Source organism: Chiloscyllium punctatum, chromosome 11 (assembly GCF_047496795.1).
Source record: "Chiloscyllium punctatum isolate Juve2018m chromosome 11, sChiPun1.3, whole genome shotgun sequence".
In the NCBI taxonomy this organism is placed as follows: domain Eukaryota; kingdom Metazoa; phylum Chordata; class Chondrichthyes; order Orectolobiformes; family Hemiscylliidae; genus Chiloscyllium; species Chiloscyllium punctatum.
In genome coordinates this window covers 39,853,003-39,871,395 of record NC_092749.1, presented here as the reverse complement: position 1 = coordinate 39,871,395, position 18,393 = coordinate 39,853,003, and the positions used below count along the sequence as shown (strand labels likewise).

General features: G+C 40.9%; 1 protein-coding gene across 4 annotated transcripts in view; it reads right to left on the bottom strand.

Annotated features, from left to right (window-relative positions):
- Positions 1 to 18,393, bottom strand: part of thada (THADA armadillo repeat containing) — a 355,281-nt gene that overhangs the window by 300,780 nt on the left and 36,108 nt on the right. For all 4 annotated transcript variants that reach the window (XM_072580668.1, XM_072580667.1, XM_072580670.1 and 1 more), the window contains 3 exons: positions 12,237 to 12,360; positions 11,128 to 11,279; positions 7,057 to 7,297 (listed from right to left, as the gene is read on the bottom strand). In XM_072580668.1, the coding sequence (XP_072436769.1) occupies positions 7,057 to 7,297; positions 11,128 to 11,279; positions 12,237 to 12,360 (517 nt within the window). The remainder of the gene's footprint in view (positions 1 to 7,056; positions 7,298 to 11,127; positions 11,280 to 12,236; positions 12,361 to 18,393) is intronic.

The following is an 18,393-nucleotide window of genomic DNA, read 5'->3' as shown; positions in this document are numbered from 1 at the left end:
AGTATGTACTCTGGATGATCAAACATCCATTTCTAACAAGAAGAGTTGGTTGGTTGCCAAGTATTAAATAAGCTAACCAATCTCAAAAGAATGTCGTTACTTGCCTGTGGCAAGTGCTGAGCAAACCACTATGACAAATTAAACTACTTGACCATTAACTTGTTAAATTCATGTTAACGTATAATAAAGTTTAAGGATATACAAGTGGAGAGCATCAACCAAGTGCCTTAAACACAGACACCTCTGGAAAGCGGTGTTTGAGGAGGAGACAGACATTTGTAATGGTGCATTCTACAATAAAACTTAAGTAAGCATCTAGTTTGATAATTCCCTGTGACAATACTGTCACTTTAAAAAGGTTATATTGTCCTGGTTTTTTTTTGATTTAGTGAAAGTAGCGGGACACTATACCTTGACAATTTGTACTTGCCATCTGCTATTCTTCTTCAAAATAACTCAGATTACAGTCTGGAAAAAATATCTTTGCTTTCATCTTAACTTTTAAGCAACTGTTCTCTGCTGCAATGTTAAATTTCTGAAAGGTGTTATGGACCAGCCGAGACCCCCCTCAAAATATTTTATGAAGGTAGCCTAGGTCCTAACTTTTTCCTATTTTAATGGTAGATGTGAAATGGATGTTTTCCAGATATGATGGGGGATCTGCAACTGATCAAACCACTTGGCTTTAAACAAAACATAATTTATTTAAATATTATCGTTGAAACGAACAAACAAAAACGGAATTTAAAATAACTTAACTATTGGAAAACTTAACCAACTCGATACAGCAACGTAACCAATTAACTGTTTCAACATCTAGTAACATCCCATAATCACACCTCTTGACAAGAAGGTAAATTCAAACACAGATTCTTACAGGCAGGAGTCCAAATCAGGAAGTAACAACAACAAGGGAGATTTCAGAGAAAGTTAGTTAGGAGTCATTTACTGAATCTTGCAAACCTACTTGCACATCTTCGTGAGTGCTATAGCTAAAAAAAAGCTAGGAAAACCTGAACTGAGAACTGGCCACTCCCCTTCCATTGTTAAACTTGTTTTTTAAAAATTCCGGCTCCTTAGACTCTTTGGCATCTCTTCATAAAATATTTTGAGGGGGGTCTCGGCTGGTCCATAACACCTTTCAGAAATACATGCCTGTCCACATAACTTTGTATCATCAGCGAACTTCACCAGAATGACCCCAGTCTCCTCATCCAGATCATAAATATATAAAGCAAACAGCTGCAGCCCCAACACTTAACCCTGCAGGACTCCACTTGTCACCAGCTGCCATTCTGAAAGAAAACCTTTTATCCCAACTCCCTGCCTTCTGTCAGACAGCCAATCCTCAATCCATGCCAGTAGCTCACCTTGAACACCATGGACCCTCATCTTCCTCAGTAGCCTCCCGTGAGGCAACTTATCAAAGGTCTTTTGGAAATCTAGGTAGGTCACATCCACTGGGTTTCCCTGATCTAACCTACTTGGTACCTCTTCGAAGAATTCTAACAGGTTTGTCAGGCACGACCTCCCCAGAACCCTAGGATGTAGCCCATTCGGGCCAGGAGATTTATCAATTTTTAGACCTTTTAACTTTTCTAGCACTTTCCCCTTTGTGATGGCTACCATACTCAACTCTGCTCCCTCACTCTCCTTAATTGTTGGGATATTACTCATGTCTTCCACTGGTGAAGACTGACACAAAGTACTTCTTATTTCTTCAGCTATTTCCTGATCTCCCATCACGAGCCTTCCTGCATCAATTTGGTGCAGCGCAATTTCTACTTTTGACTCTCATTTGTTTCTTCTGTATTGAAAGAAACTTTTACTGTCATTTCTAATATTATTGGCTAGCTTATCTCCATATTTGATACCCTCCTTCCTCATTTCTCTTTGTTATCCTGTTCGTTTTTGGAGTCATCCCAATCTTCTGATTTCCCAGTGCTCTTGGCCACTTTATAGGCTCTCTCTTTTTCTAGGATATATTTCCTGACTTTCTTGTCAGCCATGCTGTTTAATCCCACCAGCCCCCTACCCCGGATAATCTTTCTTTTCTTTGGGATGAACCTCTGTACTGTGTCCTCAATTACACCTAGAAACTCCTGCCACTATTGCTCTATTGTCTTCCCCACTCGGCTCTGCTTCCAGTCGATTTTCATCAGTTCCTCTCTCATGCCCTTCTAATGACCTTTATTTAACTGTAACACCATTACATCGAATTTTGCCTTCTCTCTTTCAAACTGCAGACTGAACTCTACCATATTATGATCGCTGCCTCCTAAGTGTTCCCTTACTTTAAGAAAGATCTTTTATAAAGTCTGGCTCATTACATAGCACTAAGTCCAGAATAGCCGGTTCCCTGGTGGGCTCCATCACAAGCTGTTCCAAAAAGCTATCCTGTAAGAATTCCTTGAATTGCTTTCTTTGGATCCACCAGCAAAATTATTCACTCAGTCCATCTGCATGTTGAAGTCCCCCATGATCACCATGATCTTGCTTTCTGACATGCCCTATTTCCTGGTACATCTTGCACCCCTGGTCCTGACCACTGCTGGGAGGTCTTTACATAACTACCATGATGGTGTTTTGCCTTTGTGGTTCTCAACTCCACCCACACAGACTCCTCATCGTCTGACCCTGTGTCATTCAGTGCCATAGATTCAATTTCATTCTTAACTAACAAGGCAACCCCACCCCCTCTGCCCACCTCCCTGTCTTTTCGATAAGTTGTAAATTCTTAGACATTTAACTGCCAGTCCTGAACCCCTGCAACCACATCTGTGATGCCTACACATCATAATCATTCACAATGATTTGTGCTGTTAATTCAACTACATTGATACAAAACCACAAGCATTCAGGTAAAGCACCTTAATACTAATTTTCTTATCCTCATGATTTCCATCATCTCCAGTAATATGTCCTACATTTCCCTTCCTTTTAGCTTCATTCCTAGTCTGCCTTGAATTTAAACCCTGCACACATGCCTAACCTGCTGCCTATCTTTCTACTGATTCCAGACTCCCTGTTGCTTTCCCTTTCCCTTCCCTCCCAACTCAAGTTTAAAGTCCTAGCGACCACCCTATTTATCCTTTTTGCCAGAACACTGGTTCCAGATAGATTCAGGTGGAGACCGTCCCATTGGTACAGATCACCCCGGTTCAAAAACTGATGCCAATGCCCCATGAAATGGAATCCCTCTTTCCCACACCAATCTCTTAGCCACGTGTTTACTTGCCTAATTTTCTTATCCTTATGCCAATTAGCATGTGGCTTGGGCAGTCATCCAGAGATTCTGACCCTCGAGGACCTGTTCTTCAATTTCCTTCCTAGTGCTTGATACTCCCCAAACAGGTCCTCCTTCCCAGCCTTGCCTATGTTTTTTGTGCCAACGTGCGCCACAACTGGATATTCTCCCTTCCACTCCAATATATACTTTTAAGCCAATTGGAGATGTCCTGCACCCTGGCACCGAGCAGGCAACACACCATGCGGAACTCCCAATCTGGCTCACTATGTGTCCCCCTAATTATAGAATCCCCTATAACAACTACTTGTCTTTTGGCTCCCCCCTCTTGAATGGTCTTCTGCACCATGGTCAGCTGGCTCATCCTCATTCATACAGGGAGCAAAAATCTCATACCTGTTGGACAAGGTCAAGGGCTGAGTCCTGAACTCAGAATCCCTCTACCTGCCTCATTTACAGTTAGATGTTCCTGAATTACTTAATCTACTGGGTGTGACTGCCTCCTGAAACAAAGTGTCCAGGTAACTCTTCCCCCTTCCGGATGTGCCGCAGTGTTTGAAGCTCAGATTCCAGATCTTCAATTCTGATCTGGATTTCTTCCAGCAAACCAACACTTGCTCTAGATGTGGTCACTGGTCATTCACAATGGGATCAGCCAACTCCTATTATACTGATGTTGTCCAAATGAGGGACCCTTGCTGGTGAGCAAGCCTTCTGTGAAAAAGGCACAAGACAAAACTGGACATGGAACACAATAAAGTAATTTTTTTGTAATGTCAGTAGATCTGGAGTTTATCCAATCATGGCATTACTGCATCCCCTTTAAAAAGGCCTGACTGAATGGGTGAGTGGAAAAACAAACAAGTTTTCATTGAGGGACGGAGAGTGACTGTTACACTAAATAATGATCAATGAAGAATTCCAGTAGTAGTAGTAGCACAAGTAGCCATCTCCAAAGGTGTTGAATTCCACTGAAGCAGAGGCTATAGTTTCAATAGATTTTGCAGTAGAATAAGGACAACAGAATAATGAAGAAATATTGTTAGTAAGTAAAAGCCCTAAAGACTCGAAGTTCTGATCAGTGCCAACAATTCAAAGATAAATCAGAAAAAGGGAGGCAAAACAAAACTGGTTGGACAGTTGGAAGGAATTTGTTGTTTATTGTGACGTTCCAGATGAGATTCAGCCAGATGTACCCCATAAATAAATGCTTACTGGAAAAATACTGAGGCTTGATTGAACATCAGAATACACAAATTACAGGGACAGTTAGACATTTTGGCCTTTTGGGCATGCTTCCCCCATTTAACAAGATCATGGTTGATCCGACTGTGGCCTCTGTTTTAAAGCAAGACTGTTACTTTTAAACTGTCCCTTCCAGTTTTATTCACCAACCACCCTCCACCACTGCAAGAGTAAACATACTTTAATCCTCCCTCAAGTCCCCTCAGGATTTAATATGCTTAAATAAGGTAATCTCTCATTTTTCTAAATTCTAATAAATGTTGGTTAAGCCTGTCCAACTTTTCCTTAAAAGGTAATACCTCCATTCCAGGTATCAATCAAGTCAACATTCTCTGAAATGCCTCTTTTGCATATGCATTTATAATCCTTCTTAAATAGAGATCAAATTGATACACAGTATTCTAGATATGGCCTTCACGACATCATAGGCGATAGTAATAAAACACTCCTATTTTTAGAATTTATTGCAAAGGGAAGGAATATAACAGCCATGTCTTCTTAATCACTTGCTGTATCTGTATACAAATGTTTGATTCATTTAGCAGGACACCCAGCTCCCTCTATACATCAGACACCAACAATTCACTTAAATCATATAACATGTTCTTCTTACCGAAAGATGAATAAGTTCATATGCACACACATTATATTTCATCTACCAAAGTTTTGCCCACCTATATCCCTTTACAGATTATTTACACTCTCTTTATAACTTAGCTTAATTTGTTGATGACGCAAAGAAAAGGTATCATACATTCAAACCTGCGTGCAAGCGTTTGAGATAAGTGACTGCAGCATTGATCCCGGTCACACTCCACTAAACATATCTTGCCAGCCTGAAACAATTTGTTAATACTTATACTGTTTCCTATCACTTCTCCACCCATGTTGATACATTCCCCTCTACACTACGTGTTCGTATTTTGCATAGTAACCTTTAATGTGGCACATTGCCAAATATCTTCCAGAAATCCAAAAACAGCAATTCCACAAGTTCCCCTTTATACACATTGTTTGTTACATCCTCAAATATGTCCAATAAATTGGTCTCCTTTTCAAAAAGCCATGTGACTCTGCTTGAATTTTAAGTGCACTGCTTTTACCTCCTTAATAGGTCCAGTATTTTCTGTACAACAGATGTTAAGCAAGCACGCCTTCACTTTTATCATTTCTTGAATAAAGGAACCTCATTTGCTATTTTCTACTTTTGTGGGATCTTTTAAAATTGGTGGAATTTTGAAAAATTAAAACCAAAACATCAACAATCTCAGCAGCCACTTATTTTAAAACCCAAGGGTAAAATCCATTAAGACCTGGGGACCTGTCAGCTTTCAGTTTTAATAATTTACTCAGTACCCTTTCACCCCTCAGTAAATGTACTTGTTTTAAAGTTCCTTGGGCTGTTTTGATTAGCTTAAAACATTAGTCTTAGATCCAACTTTCTCTCCCTCAACCAAATGTAAAATTTAATTATATTGTTATCACTGCTATGTAAAGGCACCTTAGCAATAACATTATTAATTAATCCTACGTTGTTGTATAAAATCCAGTTTAGCCTATTCATTGTCCAGCTCTAGAACATGTTGCCCTAAGAAACTATCCTGAAAATACTCCATGAATGTATCATTCAAACTACTTTTACCAATTGACTTTTCCCATATACAGTAAATTAAAATCACCCATGATAGTCATTAGAGCTTTCTTACAAAATCCATTATTTCTGGTACCATGTCCTTTAAAATGCTTATTGTTAGGGAGCCTAGAAATTACTCTAAAGTGACTTCATACCTTGAAATTTCTTTCCTCACACAAGCTAATTTCATAACTTGATGTTCAGAACTAAGATTAGATTAGATTAGATTACTTACAGTGTGGAAACAGGCCCTTCGGCCCAACAAGTCCACACCGACCCGCCGAAGCGCAACCCACCCATACCCCTACATCTACCCCTTACCTAACACTACGGGCAATTTTAGCCTGGCCAATTCACCTGACCCGCACATCTTTGTGACTGTGGGAGGAAACCGGAGCACCCGGAGGAAACCCACGCAGACACGGGGAGAACGTGCAAACTCCACACAGTCAGTCGCCTGAGGTGGGAATTGAACCCGGGTCTCTGGTGCTGTGAGGCAGCAGTGCTAACCACTGTGCCACCGTGTTATCTTTCTTTGGACAAATGTCATTTTTAATTAAAAAAAAACAGCTACCCCTCCAAACCTTTCTTGGCTCCCTGCCCCTCTTAACATAACGCGATCCTGCATATTTGGGTCATATGTACATACAGACTAGCTGCAGAGATAAGCCATTCAGCCCCTCAAACCTATGTAACCATGATATATTCGATTTGAATTCTACATTCCATGTCACACCCATAATCTTCCCATTGCCTTGGCTAATGAGAACCCAAGAATTTTTATTACAGATTAATTAATGAATTTAATTTAAATTCTCTCAGTGGCAGGATTGGATTTGTGCCTCTGCAGCATTAATCCATACAGCATGGCATGGAGGGCAGCAGAAGAGAAAACAAACTAAAATATATTAAATTGCAAATGAACACTAACCTTCTAAAACATTGGTTTCTAGTACTTCCTTATCTGTAGATTGCTTTCCACAAACCTTGCCGAGGTAATCAATCTGGTGACCAGTCTGCTGTTTCAAAGGGCAAGCACTTAAAGCTGGCATTAAGCCTTCTTGCTGTACCAGAAGAGACAGGAGGTATGAAGCAGTGATGCAATCATAAGGTTTGGTACTGGTTGACAGATCCAAAGCTGTTTGCAAAAGTGTTTGCAATTTTTCACTGTCCTGTAAGGTGAGGTGCAGAGTAACAAGTAATAAACATTTCCAGGCAAAAGAAACAGCCATGTAAATCTGCCAAAAATACTTTAAGACTTGCTCCAAATCTAAATTTCTTAACATATGCGTTATGGAACGGACATTGCTACATAGATAGACATGCCATCGTATAACAATGGGGTAAGCTTAAAAATTAAAAAGAATGAGACAAAGTCACTTAAAATTCCTGAGACTGAAATCAAAGGCCTAAGAAAAGTATAAGATAATACAGTTCACTGGCAGATCTTGTGAGCAGAACTTGCAATGTTTAAGTAGGAAGACATCATTCTAGTTATGTGTTACCCAAAAATCTGGAAAATGCGAACAATTTCACAAGACGGCATGAATGGATATCCACAACAAGGGTACATCTAAATACAGTACGTCTTCATATGATTCACTGAAAGTTCATCAAGGTTAAAACCGGGTAACTAAACAAAATAAAATACGGTAACTAACAACCCTGAAAGTTTACATTTATTCATTTCTAGGAAGCAAGCCACAGAGCCATATTTGTTTTAAATTGGCTGATAGAATTTGGGGATATGACTCGACCCTAGCTGTCCTTCAGAAGGTGGTAGCTGGTAGTGAGTTGCCTTCTTGATCCATTGCAATCTACGGATTCACAATGCCTTTAAAAGGAGGAAATTTCACCAAAGGACACAGAAGGAACTAAAATATATTTCCTAGTCAGGATGGAGAGCAGCTTGAAGCAGAACGTGCCTGTGCATTTGCCGACCTGGTCCTTCGAGATAGTAGTGATCAATGCTCGAGATGGTTTGGAAGGTGCCATCCAAAAGGAGCTTGGTGAATTTCTGCAGTGCATCTTGTAAATGGTAAACACTGCTTCTACAGCATGTCAGTGATGAAGACATTGAATTCTGCAGATTTGGTGCCAATCAAGCAAGCTATTTTGTTCTGTATTGTATCAAACCTCTTGAGTCTTGCTGCGACTGAACTCATTCAGGTAAGTGGCGAGTATCCCATCACACACCTGATTTATGCCTTGTAAATGATGGACAAGTTTTTGGGGATTCAGGAGCCGAGGATCAATAGCAATCAAAACTAGAGACCCAGACAAACACCTGGCGACTATGGCAAGGACTGAATGACATCACAGGATCTAAAAAGAGACAGTGCCAGATAGCAGACGATGACACATCCCTCCCAGATAGTCTCAACGCCTTCTCTGCTCACTTTGAGCAAACTTTCGAAGAAATAACACCTATTCTGACAAGTCCTGACAAACCTTTCCCAACAATTACTGCTTCAGAGGTCAGATCAATTTTCCTTTAGTGTGAGTCCAATGAAAGCGATTGGGCCAGACAAAGTACCAGGCTGTGCACTCAGAGCGTGTGCAGATCAACTAGCAGAGGTTTTCTCTGACATCTTCAACCTCTCTCTGCAGCAGGCAACTGTCTCTGCCTGTTTCAAGAGGGCCAACATCATCCCTGCGCCTAAGAAGGCTCAAGCAGCAGGTCTAAATGACTACTGCCCAGTGGCCCTAACTTCAGTGGTCATGAAGTGCTTTGAAAGGCTGGTCATGGCATTAATCAACTCCAGCCTCCCCACTACTCCTGACCCAGTCCAATTTGCCTATCGAACCAACAGATCCATGTCAGATGTCATATCACTTGCCATTCACTCCTTCCTACAACATCTTGACACCAAGAACTGCAACATAAGAATCCTACTCACTGACTACAGTTCAGCCTTCAACACTATTATCCCCTCGAGATTACTAAATTTAGTAATCTCAGACTAAGCCTCTCTACAACTGGATCCTCAGTTTCCTGACCACAGGCCACAATCAGTGAAGACTGGGGACAATATTTCATCCTCACTAACACTCAACACTGGAGCCCCCCAGCAGTGCATCCTCAGCCCTCTATTGTACTCGCTGTATACCCATGACTGCATCGCCAAATACCAGACTAATGCCATTTACAAGTTCACTGATGACACCACCACAGCCAGTCGAATCTCAGTTGGCGAGGAAACAGACTACAGATTGGGGGGTGATGGAAGACCTGGAAAAATGGTGCACTGAGAACAACCTCGCTCTCCAAGGAATTCATTATTGACTTTCAGTGGGATGTTACTCATGACCCCCTACACATTAACATCATAGAGGTGAAATGAGTGGAGAGTGTTAAGCTCCTGAGAGTAGTCATCAACAACAAGCTTTCTTGGACTCTTCATGTGGACGTAAAGGCCCAACAACGTCTCTTCTTCCTCAGGCAGCTGAGGAAATTTGGCATGGATATATCACTACCTGCATAGCAATCGTACCATTCAAGATTGGAGACGGTTACAGAGAGTGGTGAACTTGGCCCGGACAATCACAAAGATCAACCTCCCATCTATAGAATCCATCTACCAGGCCCGCTGTCAAGGAAAAGCCGTCAGCATTTTCAAAGATTCATCCCACCCTGGCAATGCTTTTCTACAACCTCTACCATCAGGGAGAAGGTACAGAAGCCTGAACACACACACCCACCAGCCAGTTTTGAAACAGTTTCTATCCTACTGTTGTTAGAATACTGAATGGACTGACAAACTCTTAGCATTTGCCTGTACCTGTGTTTTGGTTTTTGTTATTGTTTACCTATTAATTACTTATCTATACTATTTAACTATGTGATCTGCCTGTATCGCTCGCAAGACACAGCTTTTCACTGTGCCTCGGTATACGTGACAATAAATTCAGTTCAAGATTACAGCCTTTAACCTGCTCTTGTAGACAGAGTTTGAGTATTAGGGTTGGAATCAAAGACAATAGATGCTTTCAAGAAGGAAAACAATATAGTTCTTAGGGCTAACAACATCAGAAGATATTGGGGTGAAAGCAGAATAAATCAACGACAATCATACCAAACAGTGAAGCAGGCTCAAAAGGGCTTGAATGCCCTATTCCTGTCCTATTTTCTATACTTCGACGCTGCATCATTCCAAGCTTCTATAAAATATGCACAGTGGTTACTTAAAAGGGTGGAGCACTGACAATCAACACAACAGTGTCAGAAAGCAGAGGCTGAATCTCTCATATATGCCAAATACAGAATGTCAGGAAAACTGGAGTGTTGTTTGTTCCTAATTGCCAGACAGACAGGCAGACAGACAGACACACACACGCAGCAGCTGAGTGATGTGCTAGGGCAAGGGCACAAGAGGGAAACAAATACTCAGACAGTGAAAGCAGCTGACAGAGACATAGACACTACTAACACACTCATGAGCAAATCATTTCCTCATTCTGACCTTTCCGAAATAGAAAGCAAATGATCTATTGAGAATCAGGACAAAAACATTTCATATCACCTCAAAATGGTTGCATGTGTATATGCAAAGGTTTTGTTTTCAAGCAATTGCTCTTTGACTTGATGGACTGAATGGCCTCTATCCGCATTGTAGGGATTCCATGAACTTTGTGGAAAAAGCATTTTAAAATCTAAATATGTACTAAGTGTAATTAACAGGGTATGTTCTGAAATGCCCATTCCAGCAAAATCTGATCCAGTGTTTATTAGTAAGCATCCATTTAATCCAGTTTCCGATTCTTGTTGTTTATACAACTTGAAGCCAAGGCAGACACTTCTAAGTATTTTAAGATTAAACACTGAGATGAGGCAAATATTCAAGAAGCAATATTTTTCATTATATTTACTTCATTGATATCTACAAAATATCAAAAAATATATTTCAAAAAATCAAGAAATCTTAAAACAGAACCTGCTTTAAGAAATATAATTAGAAACTTAATGAACCATCACTAAATAATTGCCTCTCAAGAAGGTTACCTGTAATCCTAAAACTGTAGGTGGAAGTTTCTTCAAAATGTCATAGGCTAGTAACTTCAATTCTTCAAAAGTGCTGCTCAAACACCCGAGTAAAGCATCAACATTGGCTGGTTGCAAGACATCAGTCATTTGCATCACTCTATAGGTCTGACCTGCAGAAAAAAAGTTATAAATAAAGTTACTGAATCCATCATCGGGACAGTGAATTTTTTAAGTTAAAACAACAGCAAACTTTACAATACTGTGTATTTAAGTTTAATCCCCAATATGGCTAACAATGCACTTCTGGAGCCAGACTTCTAGACATTTCGAAACTGAAGTGCTGTGTTTTTTGAAGACAGAGGTGCAACAGTTTTGAAATCAAGAGGAAACCACTTCCAATATCCGTTAGCATAGAAGCCAGGAAGAGAATTAAGATGGCCACGGGCTTAGTGGGAATATGTTAAGGAACCGGCTCATGGAAAATTAACTTGGAAAGAATACGGGAAGATAAAAAATAATGCTGACCAAAATGTGAAAGTTCAGAGTTAGGGTAAGCAGATGAGATGAGGAGGGAGAAGCAAGACAGGCAGTTGAAACTGTCATCTCAAATTAGAAGCAATGAATTTCAGAATTTCTTGACAATTGTTGAAAATTAAGTCAGGGCAGGCAAAAGAAAGGAGTACAAGGGAGATATGGTGGCACCAAAAGGAACAAGAGTTTATCCTTCTCTCCAAGATGATCCTGGATTAATGTAAGTTTTGGCAGGACAGTGAACTATAACAGCATGTTATATGGCAAAACAATAACAAAACCAGTTGTGTACCAAATGACTATAACAAGAAAAAGTTAAAAACAATGACTGCAGATGCTGGAAACCAGATTCTGGATTAAGACAAGAAAAAGCCATACAAGGACAAAAACTGGAACAGGAGAGTGCAAATATCAAAAAAGTGGGACACAACATTGATGGTTACATTACCACTTCAGAAAATTGAAGGAGGCAAGGTCAAAAGGCAGTGCAGTTATGTTTAAGAAAGTGCAGCTCTAAATATCATGAAACATGCACTTTAGCCAGGGGACTCAGGATCCTGGACCCACAAGCATACAATTAAAATTATCTAACTTACCCTCCAAATTTTCAAAAACCTCAGCAATTATTCCTAGGAGATTCAAGGCAATGAATTTCCTAGGAAATGAAGCACCTGGAAACAGAGCTTGTAATAGTGTGTCACATATCCAGACCATAAAATCCTGGAAAATAAAAATGAAAGGCATCATTATCGAAATTGCTGCTCCTACATTTCAATTGCAATCTGCTTTTTGTCTCAGTACTTTAAAAAAAATGCTGTAACATCAGCTGCAGCACATCTAATTCTAGGAGAAAATGAGGACTGCAGATGCTGGACATCAGAGTCAAGATTAGAGTGATGCTGGAAAAGTACAGCAGTTCAGGCAGCATCCAAGGAGCAGGAAAATGGACGTTTCGGGCAAAATCCCTTCATCAGCAATGAAGCAGGGTGGAGAGATAAATGGGAGGGGGTGGGGATGAACAGAAGATAGCTAAGTGTGCAATAGGTAGATGGAGGGGGGGGATGAAGGTGATAGGTCAGAGAGGAAAGTGGAGCAGATAGGTGGGAAGGAAGATTGGCAGGTAGGACAGGTCATGAGGATGGTGCAAGCTGGCAGGTGGAACTGGGGTAAGGTGGGAGGAAATGAGGAAACTGGTGAAGTCCACATTGATGCCCTGGGATTGAAGTGCGCTGAAACGAAAGATGAGGCATTCTCCCTCCAAGCGTCAGGTGGTGAGGGAGTGGCAGTGGAGGCGGCTTGGGACCTGCATGTTCTTGGCAGAGTGGGAGGGGGAGTTGAAATGTTCGGACACAGAGCAATGGGGTCGATTGGTGCGGGTGTCCCGGAGATGTTGCCTAAAGCGCTCCGAGAGAAGGCGTCCAGTCTCCCCAGTGGAGTACTGTGTACAAGTACTGGACTAGGAAAAGGATATTAATGCAGTGGGTGCAGTCCAGAGAAGGGGGACTAGACTAATCCCTGGAATAAGGAGATTGCCTTTTGAAGAAAGCCTAGACAGGCTGGCTCTATATCACCCTCGAATTTAGAAGAGTCAGAGGTGACTTTATTGAAAAATTACAAGATCCTGAGGAGACATGACTTCCAAAATGTAAAAAGGCATTTTCCTCTTCTGGGAGAATCTAGAACTAGGGGTCATACTTCAATAAGCGTTGACTGTCTGTTGAATTCTCTTCCTCAAAAGGTAGTAAATGCAGAACCTTTAAATATTTTCAACACAGAGGCAGACAATTCTTGATTATCAAGGGATTGAATGATTATCAACAATGTTCAAGAATGCAAAGCTGAAGTTTAAAGTCAGATCAGCCCTGATCTTGCTGAATGGCAGAGCAAGCTCAAAAGGGCAGAGTCACTTACTTTTGTGCCACGTCCATATGACCATAGCTGATCTGACAATTCTCAACTCCACTTTCCTGACATTTCCCATAATCCTCAAATACTTTACTGGTTAAGCATCAGTCGACCTCAGCCTTGAATGTGCTCACATGACTTTGCAACTTTCTGGTAAAGAATTCCACAGATTTACTACGTGCAGAAAAGAAATTCCTTCTGATTTCCATCCTAATTGGACAAACCCTTACTCTAAGATTGTACCTTCTGCTCTTAGATTCTCTAACAAGGAGAAACAACCTATCATGACCTACCCTCTTCAGTCACCTAAGAATCCTGTATGTTGCAATAAGGTTGCCCTTCATTCTTCTGAAGTCCAAAGAGTACAAACCCAACCTCTCCTGATAAGATCATTCCCCTATACCAAGGATCAGTTCAGTGAACTGCATCCAATGCCAGGATACCTTCCCTTAGATAAGGGGACCAAAACTATTCACAGTACTCTGGGTGTTGTCTGATGCATGCCTTGTATAGTTTTAGCAAGATAACCCAACTTTAACAGTTAATTCTCATTGAAAAACTAACATTCATTTTCCCACCAGATTATCTGCTGAAGTTGGCCATCATTTTGTGATTTACACATTATTCCCCTCAAACAACATTCGCTCTAAGCTCCTGCAAAAGGTGGACCATCGTAAATCGCAGCATTGACTTCCGGTTGGGAAGTCTCTGTTGGACATGGACCCTGGAGGTCTGCACAGAAGAAAAGTAGAGGAAATACTGCTCCCAAATCTCAGTGCTATATATTTCCACAGTCTTTCTCCATTGAAGTTATATTCAGCTCATTTACTCTTTCTGACACATTTTCTTTTTAAAAACACATTACATTGTATCTATAGTAGAGACAATTTCAAATTGTGGCTTTCAAAAGCGTGCTTTTGAATAAAAATAATCTAGAAAGAAAGAGTGTGCCTGAGTATAGAGAGGTAGCATAAAGTAGTAGGCTGTTCAGTCCCTTTAAGCCTGCTCTGCCATCCAATAGATCAGGGCTTATCCGACATTCTTCATGTCTACTTTCCTGCCTTTTCCCCACAACTCTGGATTCCCCTACTGATCATGAATCTATCTCAGTCTTAAATAGACACAAGGACTGTGCTCCCACAGCTCTGTGGCAAGGAGTTCCAAAGACACTCAACCCTCAGAGAAGAAATTCCTCCTCATCTCAGCCTCATATTGCCACCCCTTTATTCTGATACTATGCCTTTTAGTCCTGAACTCGCCCAGAAGGGGAAACATCCTCTCAATCCCCTTAAGAATGCTTCATGTTTCAATTAGATTACTTTTTTTTTTAAGATTAGATTACTTACAGTGTGGAAACAGGCCCTTCGGCCCAACAAGTCCACACTGACCCGCCGAAGAGCAACCCACCCAGACCCATTCCCCTACATTTACCCCTTCACATAACACTACGGGCAATTTAGCATGACCAATTCACCCAACCTGCACATTTTTGGACTGTGGGAGGAAACCGGAGCACCCAGAGGAAACCCACGCAGACACGGGGAGAATCTGCAAACTCCACACAGAGTCGCCGGAGGCGGGAATTGAACCCAGGTCTGGCACTGTGAGGCAGTAGTGCTAACCACTGTGCCACCGTACCTCGCATTCTTCTAAATTCCAGTGACAAGAGTCTCAACATACTTAGCCTTTGCTGATAAATGTGACAAAGCTGCTTTTTTAAAAAACAAGACTGTGCAGTCCTTGGCTGTTTTTTTCCCCAGAGAGGTAGTAAATGACAGAGACTCAGAAGAGTCTGAAGGTGAAGGTTTTTAAGGCCAAGTTGATGATGGACAACAGAGACTGCCTCAGCCAGAAGGCTTTCAAGTTTTAAAGAAAAGACTTGTACAGTGAAAGGGGTGCGGCCAGTTCACCCAGCTAAGCTTTTGTCTGGTTTATTTTTTTTTAAAGCAGTAATATGTGAAGAAAGGCTGCTGGACCCAAAGACGCAGGTCCAGGTTGGTACTCACTCTCTGACTTCTATCGTGTAAGACCCTGTGTTTGATTTTACCTTTTGTGCCAAGGGGTATTTGCGGGGATTGTTGCGAGTATTTGGAACAGCATCATCAAGTTGGGATAGTCTGTTGAGTTTTTGGACAGGTTAAGTTACTTAGCATTCTGGTTTTTGTTGTTTCGTGTTTCATTCAGTAATCTTGTAAATAAATTTTGTTTTTATTTAAAACTAAGTGGTTTGACCAGCTGATTCTCTCATGGAATACCAACTTTACGCCTGCTTAAAACAACTAGCAAAGTTAGGGTCTTGGCTACCTTCTTGAAATGTTTCGAGGGGTCTGGCCTGGTTCATAAACTGGGGGCTCATTGCGGGATTTGTTCTATAGTTCCAAACTGGGATTAGGTCTGTTGGACTTGAAGGCAGCAAGTGGTAGGGTGTTAATGTCTCTTGTTCTGGGTGTTGATTTTGGTTGGTTTAAACAATGCTTGGGATAAACAATGGCTATTTCAGTCACCAAGAATTTCCTGGGGGTGGAAGAAGTGACCTTGGGGGCTTTACAAAAGATGGTTAAGGCCAAGCTGCTGGAATTAGCAGACAAGCTGGAATTGGAACTGCCTCGTTCTACGAGGAAAGGAGAGATAATTACTGCAGTAGCTCAGCATTTAAATTTGCTGGAAATAAAGTTTTTAAGAGATGGCGAAAATTCAATTGCAAATGAAGCAGCTTGAGTTAGAGGCAAAAGACAGGAAAATGCAATTAAAAGCAGGAGAAAGGGGAAAGGAAAGAGTTTGAATTCAGAAATTGGCACTTGGACCGGAGTTCAAAAATCCACTTCCTGAAGTAGTGAGAACTCAAGTTGAACAGCAGAGTGTTAAAACAGCAAGATTAGCAGCTGAAATGGCTGATGATTATGAGTTACCCCATTTAGCAAAGTTTGGCTTCCAGAATCAATTTCAATCATTTAGGGATAGAAATTGGGGAAATAGAGAAACCCTTACATGGAAAGGGAAAGGTAGATCTCGGCGATGATCATAAGGATAACTTACCACATGGTAAAAAGGAAACTCTTTAGGGGGCAGAGATGTTAAAAAAGCTCTGATGTTTTCATTACAATAAAGTACACCTCAGGAAATCAGTGTTGGTGGATTAGGAGAAGCACTGTGAAGTCAGATGTAGGAAAACAGGATAAGCTCGTGAATTTTGTTGGCATGATAACAGAAAGCATAGTGGAGGCAAGAAAGCTGCACCAGGATGTACCATCTGGTTGGAGGTTGGGTTAAGGAGAAGGTGTCAGATCTTCTTAAGCCATATACTTGCAAAGGTAAAGTTTATTCACATAGGCCAGAAGCAGCAAGTAAAGAGACTAAGAGAGACCGGATCCTCTTAGTCTGTGACGCTGAAAGTTGAGGAGGTATGTACTTCTAAAGGACTATTGCCAGAAAAGGTGTGAGTAACAAGAATTCACGGTGACACAAGAAGTGCAAATTATGTAAAGTGAGGTTACAGTGTCCAGTGAAGAGTGGAGAATTTGTGGTAGAAGTACTGGACAAACTTTCAGCTCCAGGAATACAATCGGTCCTTGCTAATGATATAGCTGATTCACTGGTAGGAGTACTGCCTACTGTGGTTGAAAAGCCAGTGGAAACTCAAGCAACGGAACTACTGCAGGACACATATCCTGGAATGTTTCCTGACTGTATGGTAACGAGGTCACAAAGTCACCATTTGAAACATGAGATCAAAGAGTACAGATACAAAAGTTGAAGTGGAATTAACAGAGATCCTGTTTGATCAGATGGTTGGCAAAAACCAGGAGCAGATAGATGACACAGCAGACATTAGATGTCACAGATGAAAACTTAAAGCAACTGTATCAAAAGGCATACACGGAAAAGGAATCTGAATGTATCCCTGAATGTTATTATCTTAAAATGATGTCTTAATGAGGAAATGGAGACAATCACATCTTCACGCAGATGAGAAATTGGCAGAAGTTCATCAAATCATATTGCCAGTGGGGTATAGAAAGGAGGTGTTGAAAGTGGTGCATGTGCTACCACTTGGGAGTCACTTAGGATTGAGGAAAGCACAAGCTAAAATACAAAACCATTTCTACTGGTCTGGACTGCACAAGGATGTAGCTGAATTTTGCCAGACATATCAGACATGTCAGGTCTGAGGCAAAATCACAGGCAATAATGAAACCCACACCTTTAACACCAATTCCTGCATTTGAGGAACCTTTCACAAGAATCTTAATTGATTTCATAGGTCCCCTACCTCAAACAAAAAGTGAGAATCAGTATTTGTTAAAAATAATGGATGTGTCGACCTGATTTCCAGAGATATGCAATATCACAGCTCAAAGGATAGTAGAGGAGTTACTCAAATCTTTCTCTAGATACAGATTACCAACAGAGATACAATCATATCAACAGTAAAACTTCACATCAAAATTATTCAATGAAGATATGGGCAGCTTAGGAATAAAACAATTCAAATCTATTGTGTACCATCCAGAACCGCAGGGAGCACTAGAAAGGTGGTATCAGACATTAAAGACCATGTTGAGGGCTTATAGTCAAGACTATTCAGATGATTGGGATAAGGGAATTCCATTTGTGCTTTGTGTGATCAGAGCTACACCAAATGAATCTACCAAATTCGGTCCACTTGTATTAGTTTTTGGGCATGAAGTGGGAGGACTGTTAAAAACGATTAAGGAGAAACTGGCAAGTCAGAATTCAGAGATGACATATTTGGACTATGTGTCAAATTTTAGGGAACGATTAAATAGTGATGGGGAGTTGGCTAGGTCACTTTTAAAGCATCACAGCATACAATGAAACAGGAAGCAG